This window comes from Camellia sinensis, chromosome 2 (genome assembly GCF_055761805.1).
Source record: "Camellia sinensis isolate YWXY chromosome 2, ASM5576180v1, whole genome shotgun sequence".
NCBI lineage: Eukaryota > Viridiplantae > Streptophyta > Magnoliopsida > Ericales > Theaceae > Camellia > Camellia sinensis.
The window spans coordinates 167,469,429-167,482,600 of NC_138962.1; the positions used below are offsets into that span (position 1 = coordinate 167,469,429).

A 13,172-nucleotide genomic window follows, 5' to 3' on the forward strand; every position below is an offset into this window, starting at 1 on the left:
GTCTCAAAGCAGCCAAGCTTGTAGGAGAAAGAAGATGGTACTTGAAGAAGCACAAGCTGCTTTACAACTCGGAAAAAGTTTGGGAATGAATTGCGAAGGTAGGGAGCAAGAGGTGATAAATAAATTAGTTGAATTGGAAAATCACGATGCAGAGAGATTTGCTAGGAGTGAAAGAGGGGGCGAGGTGGGTCAGACCTAGCTGGTCGTTGAATCACGGGTGGTATTGGTGATTAAACAAGTTGTTATGAAGATCATGTCCTGGAATGTTAGAGGCTTGGGGAAGTCGGAGAAAAGGAGGAGAGTCAGGAATGTTACTAAGGAAAGAAAAGTTGATGTTATGCTTATTCAAGAAACCAAAAGGAGTCAAGTAGATGAGTGCTTTGTTAGGTCCATTTGGCCATGGGAGTTGATGGAATTTGCAGATGTAGATTCTGATGGAAGTGCAGAAGGTCTGTTAAGCATTTGGAACCCAGATACCTTTACAATGACAGAGAGTTGTGGAAACAGGAATGTGTTAGCTATCTCAGGTATTTGTCTTGGCTCTTTTGGTTGTGTGTTCTTAAATATCTATGCTCCGAATGATGTTGTGAAAAAAGCTAGGTTATGGGAAATTATTGTCAATCTTAAAGTGTCTTTCCAACAACCTTGGTGCATGGGTGGCGATTATAATGAAATCAGATTCATAGCAGAAAGGAGGGGTTGCAGCAGAAGAGATAGAGGAATGCAAGATTTTAATAATTTGGTTGATCAATTAGGAATGATAGATATACCAATGATGGGTAGAAGCTATACTTGGTGTAATTCAATGGATGGAGAAAGGTGGAGTAGAATAGACAGATTTTTGTTGGATCCTACTTGGTTGGAAAAATTCAGATTTAAGTTATGGGGTTTGCCTAGGGTTGTGTCTGATCATTGTCCATTATTGCTAATGGAAGATAAGATAAACTGGGGCCCTAGGCCTTTTAGATTTATTAATGCCTGGTCTATGCACCCCAATTTCTGATCTATAGTACAAAAAGCTTGGTCTGAATCACTGGCACAGAGATGGGCTGGGTTCAGAATCAAGATGAAATTGTGTGGTCTTAAACCTGAGCTGAAGAGGTGGAATCTTGAAGAGTTTGGAATTGTTGAGTCTCAATTAAAAAAAACAGAAGAGGAGCTGCATGCACTTGAGCTGATGGCAGAGTCAAGAGTGCTGGAAACTCAAGAATCAGCTGTCAGAAGAGAGGTGAGGAACTTGGTAAGGGAGTTAAGGAAAAAGATGGATTTGATTTGGTTTCAGAAATCTAGATTAAACTGGGCTCAAAATGGTGATAGAAACACTAGGTTCTTCCATATCATGGCCAACAAAAGGCAGCGAAGGAATTTAGTTGACTCAGTAGTAGTAGATGGGATTAGGGTTGAGGAACTTGTGCTGGTGAGAGAAGCAGTCTTGAGGTATTTTTCAAAGGCTTTTGCTGAAGAATGGAAGTATAGACCAAAACTAACGGGAATTTCATTTCAATCAGTAGAACAAAGGTAGTGGAAGTGCTGGAACATGAGTTTACAATGGATGAGGTTTGGGAAGCAGCAAAAGACTGTGATGGTAATAAAGTGCCTGGACCGGATGGATTCAATATGATCTGTATTCAGAAGTGTTGGAAGATAATGAAAGGTGATGTGTTTCAATTTATGCAAGAGTTCTACAAAAATAGTAAGTTGGCTAAAAGATTAAATAGTTCATTTATTACTCTTATACCGAAGAAGGTTAATCCCGAAGAATTGGCGGACTATCGGCCAATTTGTTTGATAGGTGTGGTGTACAAAATTTTGGCCAAGATTTTATCAAGAAGGTTGAAAAAGGTGCTACCTGATGTTATCAGTGAAGTGCAAACTGCTTTCCTGGCTGATAGGAATATTTTCGATGGTATAATGATTGCTAATGAGGTAGTGGACTGGTGGAAGAAGTCTAAATCGAATGGAGTTATCCTCAAACTTGATTTCGAGAATGCTTATGACTCAATCAATTGGGAATATTTGTTTGATATGATGGTCAATCTTGGGTTAGGAGAGAAGTGGCTGGGTTGGATGAAAACATGTGTTACATCAGCGAGGGTTTCTATTTTAGTTAATGGATCTCCAACGGAGGATTTTAGTCCACAAAATGGGTTAAGGCAAGGAGATCCGTTGTCCCCTTTCCTGTTCAATATTGCAGTTGAGGGGCTCAACCTACTATTACACAGAGCAAAAGAGTTGGGAATTTTTAAGGGTGCCTGTGTTGGGCCAGCAGGTCTGAGAGTATTACATCTTCAATTTGCCGATGATACGATACTTTTCTGTGATGCAGAGTGGGCTGAGATTGTGAATGCGAAAAGGATTCTTAGATGCTTTGAGTTAATATCAGGTTTGAAGATAAATTTTCACAAAAGTGTGGTGTGTGGAGTAGGGATTAGTGATGAAGTGACACAAGTCTTTGCGTCCAAGTTATGTTGCCTATGCAGGAAATTACCTATTAAGTATTTGGGTCTACCACTTGGTGTAAGCCCAAGAAGAAAAAAGGCTTAGCAGCCAATAGTGGATAAGATCATGTCTAAATTAGCATTATGGAAGAGGAAGCTGCTGTCATTCGCTGGGAGATTAACCTTGATAAAATCTGTTCTGGATAGCTTACCTGGCTATTATTTTTCTATTTTCAAATTACCTAAAGGTGTTGCAAGAGAAATCGAGAAGATAAAGGCAACATTCCTATGGGGTAGCTCAGAGCCAAAGAGGAAAATCCACTTGGTAAGTTTGAAGGAAGTCACAAGGCGCAAAGATGAAGGTGGGCTAGGCATAAGAAAGGTTAGTGATGTGAATGATTTCTTGTTAGCTAAGTGGTGGTGGAGATATGGGGTGGAAAATAAATCTTTATGGACGAAAGTTATTATTAGCAAGTATGGAGCAGAAGGAGGAAGGTGGTTACCAGTGAAGGTATTGGTTGGTAATGAGTCTTATGTCTGGAGTGACATTTTGAATGTGGCAAGAACTAATATTGATTTGTTTCAATTTTTTATTTCAAATTTCAAGATTGAAGTTGGAAATGGGAATAGGATTGAGTTTTGGAATGATAAATGGTTCATGAACCTATTATTAAAAGAGGAGTTTCCAAGGTTGTTTAGATTATCTGTGGAAAAGGAAGGCACTTTGAGCACCTTTATGCAGAGGAGGGACATAACAGGGGATTGGAAACTCTTGTTTCAAAGATCACTACTGGCTTGGGAGGAAGAGGAGGTTAGAAGGTTGCAGGAGCTAACAAGAGGTTTACCTAGCCTGAATGTGGAAAAGACGGATTTTGCAAGCTGGTCTGCATCATTTTTGGGACTGTTCACTGTGGCTTCAGTCAGAGCTTGGCATGAAGTTGCCCAGGGCCCTGGAATGAAAATTCCTAGGATGCTGTGGAATAATGTGGCACCACCAAAAGCTCAATTTTTATGTTGGCTGGCATGGAAAGGAAAGTGAAAACTACAGATCTTTTGCAGAGAATTGGGGTGCTAAGTGACACAATGGAGAACTTGTGCCCCTTTTGCAAGACTCAAGCAGAATCAGTGGAGCATATATTTTTGCTATGTCTTGAGGTGTGGAAGGTTTGGTCAGATTTACTGCAATGGTGGGGATTTAGTTAGGTTACTCCTGCTTCAGTTGAAGGTGTGTTGCAATGGTGGTTGGGAACAAGATTTAAAAAGACAGTATTGAAGGTTTGGAGACTTGTACCAGTTGCAATGCTGTGGTCAATTTGGAAAATAAGAAATGATTGTGTTTTTAATGGCTGTCAATTCGGAAAGGATGAGCTTTGTGAAATAGTAAAGGTTAGAGTTGGGATGTGGGTCAAATCTAATCTGAATGGTGTTCCCTACTCAGTGCATGATATTGTGGAAAAATTGGCTCAGGTTAGATTATGTTTAAAAGATGGTCGCCTGGGTATGAGGATGTAGCAGAGTAGTGGCAGGTTCTCTGGTATGTGATAATGTTCTGAGGCTGCTGTTATGAGGTTGCTTCTGGTGGTGAAGAGGTGGTGTTCTGTATTAGAAATGGAGGATGATTGATCTGGAACTCCATACATCTGAAGTGTTGTTTTGGATGAAGGATGACTGATCTGGTGTTCTGCTAATAGTACTTTGCTGCTACAATTCTATCCATTTGAGCTCCATATGAGCTCTATGGTTTTTTAGTCCATCAATAGTGTGAGTCTCTTCTGGATCCTATATCTGTAATGTTGTTTTAAATGGTTGGTTATTGGTATGTACGGTGTTCATAGCTGCAATGGTCTGGCCAGGTCTATTATAGTTTGCTGATTGACTTATCGTTTGGCCTCTGATTGACTTATGTTTGCTGCTGATATTTGTGAATGCATTGCTATTGTCTGCTCTGGTCTCATGAATCACTGGTCTTCTGCTGTGACTGATTGAAGTTTCTGGTGGTTGGGCTGTGTGCTGGTTGATCTGGTTGGTGGTTTGTATGGAGCTTTGGGCTGCAGAGTGGTATGGATCTAGGTTGATCTGTTTGCTGTTGGCGGGTTAGGTTAAACTAGGTTGATCTGTTTGCAGAGTGGTATGGAACTAGGTTGGTGTGGTAGCTTGGTTGTCATTCCCTTTGGGTGTTTTTGATTGGTTCCTCGCCAATCTGGGTCGAGAGCTAGCAGATGATTGCGCTTTCTTTGCGGTGCCAACCTAGTTGGGATCGTTAAATTAGTTATGATGCTTTCTGCTCTCCCCTGCTTTGTTGATGTATTTTTTGCATGTATTATGTTTTTTTCATCAATAAAGTTTTGTTTTGTTGATAAAAACAAATAAATAAATAAATAATTTTACGTATTTTTGTTGAGTAATTAAAAATATGAGAGGACATGACAAATTGTGATTGATATGTAGTATGATTACAAGGCGCCCAAAGACCAATTAATAATTTTTGTACTGTAAGTAGTTTATAAAAATATACTTGTCATCTGTTTGAAGCGAGAGCGTGTTAAATTGTCAATCAAATCTATTTTTAATTATTGGTTAGGCAATCATATATATTAAATTATTATTTATTACCTTGATTGAGGGAGCTGTTCAGTAGGGACTAAGGGGATGATGAAAATGTTCATGCCATATAAACAATTGCATTGTTTAGTAAGGAACCACATCAGACGCAAAGTATAAGACTGAGTCTGATTTTGTTTATTCGACAAATTTATGGGTGAATATTGACTTTTAATATGATAACGATTTTATTTATACAATTTGTTCGTTCATTTGACGGTCCAATTAGATGAGAGAGTAATATTTATATATGTCACATAAAGCAGTGTGTTAAAACTACACCTACACCTACTCCACCTACTCCACCTACTCCACTACACCTACACCTACTCCACCTACTCCACCTACTCCACTACACCTACACCTACTCCACTCTCCACCCACATCTCCTATATAATGTACATACAATATATCAATCAACAATATATCAATTACCATCAATAATAAGATCATCAGATACATTTATTCTCTCTGTATTTGTCTCTTTATACATTGATTTTTACATGGTATCAGAGCGGGTTTAGAACCTAGTATTTTCGCTTCCCCGGCGGGCGGTAACCTCACCTTAGCCGCCCGCCGGATCTCAACCTATTCCGTTTATTTTCTACAAATACCTTCACTTTCCTGCATCTTCCAACTCATCAACAAAATCAACAAAGATTTGTGCAACTGTAAGCAAACGATCCAGAGCCTCTTCAATCAACAAACGATGGCCTTCCTCGCCTGAATCTGAAAACTCCGATGATCGCAGAATCAAAGGCGTTTACTAAGAAAAGAGAGAGCTCGTCGAGTTCGTCTTCATCGGAAAGTTCTCAGGCGGAGGTGGCTCGTGGATGCACGCACTGCGCGTCGGAGAAGGCTCCACAGTGGCGAACTGGACCGTTGGGGCCAAAGACGCTGTGCAACGCGTGCGGAGTCCGTTTCAAGTCGGGTAGGCTGGTGCCGGAGTACAGGCCGGCAGTGAGTCCGACCTTCGTGTTAACTCAGCACTCGAACTCTCATCGGAAAGTAATGGAGCTCCGGCGGCAGACGGAGATGCTCCGGCAAGGACAGCAGGAGGACCAGCAGCATCACCACTACCACTGCATCTCCCCTTCTTCTTACAGTGATGATGAGTCCACAGATAGCCCCACTCCAAATCACATTGACCATTACCCATAAAATATCACCATTCCACAGTTTTGAAGTGAATAGTGCTGGTGGGCCGTACCACTAGCAAAAACAACTTATAATAATAACCAACAGCTCACTCCTCAAAAGAAATTTATAATACTTTCTCTTTCTCACTTTACTTTTTCCCACCGAATACCACCCAACTTGTCTCCACTCCTATTTGCATTTTCCTCTTTTTTCTTTCTTTTGCCTTTTCTTATCCTGACACTCACATGGGCTTGTCCCCTCTCTCTCCTCCGTTTGATTTCAAAATCCATTATTTTTATTTATTTTCTCCAAATCACTTTTCTTATTTCCCCCATCTTTCATTTTGATTTCAAATATATTTTTATTATTTCTTTCTTTATTTTTCTTTCACATTATTTTTAATCTTTTTCAAATTCCATTCATACCATATAGCTTTGCACACCAAACCATATTTTATTCATCTCAGGGATCAATCCCGATCACAATTTTACACACAAAAAAAAAAAAAAAAAAAAACAACAACAACAACAAACCAAAACACAACACCAAAAGATTTGTTTTCTTTTTTGCAGACGGCCACCCACCGACCTCACTTCTTCGCCTATTCCGCCGGTCTTTTCTTCTTACCTCCGTCCTGGGCGGCCCTTGACGGTGTTGTCTCCGTGCTTCCTAATCCACCGAGCACATTCACTCTCCCCTGCTCCTCCACTGCAGCATATGGCGGACCTCCAAATCGGACCATCACGGTGGCCTTCCGCTTCAGCTCCTTGTTTTCCGCCTTTAGCACACTTATCTCTGCTCGCGCATCCTTATACATGCGCTGGAGCAGAGCCAGCTGGGCGTTTAACTGCTGCACCTCATTTGTCCTACTCTGAAGCCGGTGCGACAAGTTTGTGACCGCCATCATGGTCTCCACACATGACTTCAATGTATACTGATTGGCCTCAATATCCGTTTGCACTGCCATTTTTTGCTCCACTGACCGCATCGGAAAGTTCAACGGCGCAAAACCAGAGGTGTTTGGTTGAGGTTCACGGGCCACCGCACCAGTTATTTCTCTTGTGGACTCGTTGAGGTCTGGAAAGAGAGTGAGCAGACCACGGGAAGAAGAGGCCATTTTCTGGGCAACAGAGTGTTACAGAGTGTCACAGAGTATCTCTCTCAGAAAATGAATATCTCTCTCAGAAAACGAAGAGTTTTTCCGAGGTTTTTAGCAGTTTTTTTGTCTTAGCCTCAGCCTCAGCCTCAGCCTCCGTCTTGGTTAAATAGCCAAGGCAGACACGCGCATCGTGCGCCGCTCGGCGCTAGACGACAGCCTGGGCGCGCATGCCAAGGTGGTCACGCGTCTCGCCATCATGTCCGGCACACCTTTTTATGGAATGGGCATGCCTTTTGAAAGATTGGGCACACCTTTTGAGGGTGCGACTTTTCCAACGGTCTGACATGACCCCATAAATTGTCCCGACATTGATTCCGGTTAGCTTTTACAACGGTCTGACATGACCTCGTCAACTGTCCAGACTTTATCTGCTACAACGGTCTGCCACAACCATCCAGTGTCCTCTGCAACGTTATGACACAACCATCCAGTGTCCTCTACAACGTTATGACACAACCATCCAGTGTCCTCTACAACGTTATGACACAACCATCCAGTGTCTTCACCAATGGTCTGACACGACCATACAGTGTCTCCTATCCTGTTTTATTTTCTGTATTAGTCTATTTTCTTATTTTGTTACTCTCTCCAAACTCAAGTCGTTTAGTTCCTATCCCCCTTGAGTTTGCGGGGGGCTGTTAAAACTACACCTACACCTACTCCACCTACTCCACCTACTCCACTACACCTACACCTGCTCCACCTACTCCACTACACCTACACCTACTCCACTCTCCACCCACATCTCCTATATAATGTACATACAATATATCAATCAACAATATATCAATTACCATCAATAATAAGATCATCAGATACATTTATTCTCTCTGTATTTCTCTCTTTATGCATTGATTTTTACACAGTGAATGCCTATAAAAGAATCAATTACATAGACAAGTAAACAAAATCCAACTACGAGAGAGAGATGAATTACCAGCATTTCAGTCACCACCACCTCTTGATTCCCCTCAAACTCGACCAAGACGAAAAAATCAACTGCAAGGCATGCAAGCGACTCATCATCGAGCCCTTCCATGGTTGCCTCTCATGCAACTACTACCTCCATGACCATTGCATCGACAAGCCTCGCTCTCTAAACCACCCATCTCACATCTCTCACCCCTTAAGCCTACTTCCAATCCCAACCTATCCCAATCTATCCCAACTGTTGCTTCTCATGCAACGCTTGTGGCTCGGATGGCAATGCCTTCAGCTACAGCTGTGCCCAGTGTGAGTTCGATCTTCACATTCACTGTGCTTCACTGCCCACTACAATCCTCAAAGAAAACCACCCACATGAGCTGAAACTAACATTTGATTTTCCTTGTAAGGAAGAGAATGGCATGTTTCAATGTAATTTGTGTGGTACTAGTGTGAACCCAAGTTGCTGGATTTACTACTGTGTGGATTGTGATTTTGGAACTCATCTGGACTGTGCAAAGTGTGATCAACGGCTAGAAATGAATCAGGGATTTTGTGGGGCCTGCGTCGGGGGCGATAGAGTGGGAGCTTTGAAGGAACAAGTGAATGAGATGATGGAAACTCAGCTTCATATGATGAGGATGCAGAGTGAACTCAATAGAATACAGATGATGACACAGCTCACGACTTGGAATTTTTGTCCTCAGTAGATTTAGCCAGGGTCCTCTTGGCTCATGAATATGGCCTATCTGTAATTCTCATCAATAATTCTATGAACCCAAACTATGTTCCCAGAATTTACCCTAAATTAGAGTGTATGATGGAGATTGAATTTGTGTAGTGTGGGATTCATATGTATAATAAATTTGAACGACAAGACGAAAATTCTCGGTAAATTCTAGATAAAATTTTTGGGTTTGTAGTGTTATTGAATTCAGATTTACGTTTTCTGTCCGTTGTGTGTACGTTGGAAATAGAAATAATTTATCATTTTTAGTGTTGTTAATGATTTCAACATTACTATTTATTTATTTTTATTTTTTATTTTTTCCAAAAAGAAAAAAAAAATCATTCATATTTTCCTAGAGCTTTAAATTTGAATCCATTTGCTCAGTTTCATGTGCTCTGTTTTGGGTAATCTGCAGATTGTGAAAGGCACTTGTGAGTGCTGTGCTCATCTAAGTAGTTTCCTTTTTTGCTGATAAAAAAAAAAAAAAATGTAGCTGCCTGGATGGTTTGCTTTTGTATTTTGGAGTTGACTTTGGAGGGATGAGCAGATGATGGTCGAAAGTTATGCAAAAGCATGGGTTAATGTCATTAGTTTACATAAAAATATTTTATTTTGAGACGTATAAGACATTGAGGCATATTATTCTATACAAAATTTGTATATGAATTTTATGTTTGTATATGGTTAGTCAATTACTCGCTACAAGGGTGTCCGGGTGTTAGCAAATTGCCAATGCTGTTTTCTTTTTAAAGCCAATTTTACTTTACTTTTTGTGATTTGGTTCATATGTGATTACTTTCCTATCACTTAAACTACCACAAAACTTTTTTGTGATTTATTAATTGAAATACTCCGCAAGACGGTCCGTCCAAATTAATAGCAAGTATGAAACATATATATATCAAGACATGAGGGGCTTATTTGCTCATTTCTAAATGTTAGAAGATAAACCACACAAAGTAAAATGAAGGGGTTAAGTACAGGGGTCAAAGTGAAATTGCTCATTTTTAAATGTTAAAAGGTAAACCAAATATAAAGTAAAGTAGATGGGTTAAAGTGAAATAGACTTTAAAAAAATGATGAAAATATAGGTGGTTTGCACAACGAGATTATTTAGGTATAGAAGAATTTTAGTCTTTTTTGTTCAAGCTGTTTACAGATTTGATGGTACATTTTAGTTCACAAATCACATGGATATTATGTATGCATTAAAGAGTTGGGTCAGGCTTGTCTCCAGTCGACAAAGTGGACTGAATGGTGCTGTCGGGCCTGTGGGGCCTATCACGAGTCTTATTTTGATAATGAACTATTAGTGTGTAGAGCTCGTTGAGTACTTTATCCTTGTAAAAAAATCACGTTGATCGGATATTGATAACTACTTGATCGGATTAGATTTTTGTCTAGAATTGATTTTGAAAATTATATTTACCGTTGACAGAAATCTAATCCGATCAATTAGTTATTAATATCCGATCAACGTGATTTTTTACAATAATAAAGTTCTCGACAAACTCTACACATTGAACAGTTTGGATCATCAAAACAGCACCCGTGGTGGGCACCCACGAATCCAACAGTATGCTCCAATCTAATCTCGGATTGGAGAGAAGCCTGACCCGTTTGTATTCCTTATACTCTGAATTTACATTAATAAAATTTTTATTGTTGATTAAAAAAAATTGCATCAATAAAACAAACCAAAGAGACTACCCAACATCACAAGAGAAAAACATAGTAAGGTTTGAAGTCACTGAAAAAAGAATAATACTAGGAGTCATGAAAAAAATATCATGAAATGTATCATGAAGATTTTTCATCTATTGATTAGTGTGCGGTGTTTTATTCTAGGTGTAATCCAATGGTGGAAAATCTTTCATGATTATTTTCATGATATTAGAACCACCAAAAGTTCATGGTGCAACACAAAAATCACCTTAGCAGTAGAGGTGTAATTTTGGCCCTGCCTGTCCTATCCAAGTTCAGGCTGGGCTGGGCCCATGTCAGGCCTTGCGGGCTCCCGTCAAAAATCGAGCCGGGCCAGGTCGGCCCACAGGCCAGGAAAGTAGGCCCAAGCCCAGGCCTAGGGGTATTTGGGCTTTGGGCAGGCCAGTAGGTGGGGCCTCTGGGCTTGGGCCTGAGCTCAGGCTTTGGGTGGGCATAAACAATTTTTAAATTTTTATTTTTATTTTTCTACCCAAATTTTATTATTTTCCGTTAAAAATAACACTGGGCCTTGGCAAGGGCTTTTGGGCAGGCCTTGAATGGACTAATAGGCTGGGCTACGGGGCAGGCCAGGCTTCAAAACGATGGCCCAGGCCTAGGCCCAAGGATTCGTGCTGGGCTTGGGCTCTGGCCTTAACGTGCCAGGCTAACCTCGAGCCGCGGATGGGATTCGGACCGCCCACGGGCCACGGGCCAAAATTACACCCCTACTTAATAGAAAACAGAGCTCCATGTAACATTGACTTTACAAACTTGAAGCAAATGCATATTCAAGATTTCAATGGTGACATCTCTGACAAGAAGCCTGTTAATTTGAGGGTTCATTGTCCCACCTGAGAATATGATGCGTTGCATGCCAGAATATTTTCCTTTTTACCATTTTTTAACATGTTTCTATGTAGGATATGTTCTAGGCCTCTAGAGTACATAATTATTTTGTTTTATTTTATTTATTGTTAAATTTTTGCACAAGGTAGAATGTTATTAACTTAATTGTTAGATTATTAAGGAAGTTAATGTCTCTCTATAGATTCAAACTTGAGGTTTCACATTGGCATCTAAGTGCTCTCTCAAGTAATTTCTAGTAATCAAACTTGAGGTTTCAAATTGACTTGTAAGTGCTCTCTCAAATAATTACTAGAAATTTTTGATATTCTTTTCTGAATTAATCATTGCTGAGGTTTTTTTTTATTTTTTATTTTTTATTGGGATTATCTGTGAATGTTTAATAACATCGTTATCTTATTTTTCAGGGTAAATTACATTTACCTCTGGTGTGGTTTTTAACAATTATAGGGACTTCTCCTGTGATTTTAATAATTACACTAACCTCCCTCATTTTTGAAATTATTATTAGGATTCTCCCACTGTTCGGGGTTACATCAAGCTATTGGTAGTATCCACCACTACTAGGTTGGTAGTATCCACCACTACTAGGTACCATATGGACCTTGGATATGCAAGCGGTGCAAGTGGGTAGGAAAATAGACTTGGTATTGTAGACGTCCCTGAACGCCCCCGGGAGGGATGAGGTCTCGTTCCGCTCGTATTGGGCTCACTACAGTTCGGACTCTCAAATTGTCACGGTTCGTAATCTGAACCAAAGAGTCCAAATCCGACAAATCGTTTTGAGAAAACAGATTTTTTTTTAAAGAAGTGCCAAACATGGACTGTTTTGCCAGATACAGAGTCGCCACCTAAATATTTTATTTTGGGGGAAATTTAGGAAACCCTGACTCGTTGCCTAAGGCCACGTGTTCGTCATCACCAAAGTTGCCTCGGCTCGGGAACTTGGGTACGATTGGGGAAGGTCACTTCGTGAGCACCCCCGCTCGCCCGATCAAAGATCGGCCTCTACTAACCATGATATCTATTTTTGAAAAATATTGTGTGTTCTTATTCCGGTTATTAGCCTAGATTTACTATGTGATGCGCACAGCATACAAGTATAGACTGGATCGCCTGAATTGGAACAAAACATTTCATGTTTGTTTGTTTGAAAATGGTTTGATGGTGCTACCCGCAAGTAGGCTAAGACGTGGATTTGCCACCATCAGGTGGGCTTAGAAAACATGATTTTGCCACTATCTAGTGGGCTTAAAACACACATTTGATGAATTGTTCCAATTCAAATAACCCAACCTTCACCCACAGGCTTTCAGGCAGTTATATCACATAAGCATACAGCCTCATGGTAAGCATGCTATTCATGGCAGTCACTCACACGCATGCAAGGATGCTGAAGCATGAAAACTTACTGAGTACTCCAAGCCAAAACAGAAGCTGATTAGAAATCCATGCATGATCCTAACTATACAGAAATGCCTAATGCAACACATGCAAAAATGCAACTATAGCAGGCTCGGCTATTCTAAACATGGCATATGAAATGCTACAGCTAACATGTATTCAACTTGGAATTGAAAATACAATGCAGTTAGTATGATGCGCCGAGCCC

General features: G+C 40.3%; 1 protein-coding gene across 1 annotated transcript; it reads left to right on the forward strand.

Annotated features, from left to right (window-relative positions):
* The first annotated feature begins 253 nt into the window (after nt 1-253).
* Nucleotides 254-1,522, forward strand: LOC145819222 (uncharacterized). Its single transcript, XM_082913185.1, has 2 exons — nt 254-914; nt 1,011-1,522. Exons 1-2 carry the CDS (start codon nt 254-256, stop codon nt 1,520-1,522), a joined length of 1,173 nt encoding a protein of 390 aa, XP_082769311.1.
* The last annotated feature ends 11,650 nt before the right edge of the window (nt 1,523-13,172 follow it).

Bases quoted from the DNA above. Each gene is read 5' to 3' on its own strand.
- LOC145819222 (XM_082913185.1), top strand. From the start codon at position 254: ATGTCCTGGAATGTTAGAGGCTTGGGGAAGTCGGAGAAAAGGAGGAGA. The intron at 915-1,010 runs GTCCATTATTGC...TCTGATCTATAG, and splicing joins TAGGGTTGTGTCTGATCATT to TACAAAAAGCTTGGTCTGAA.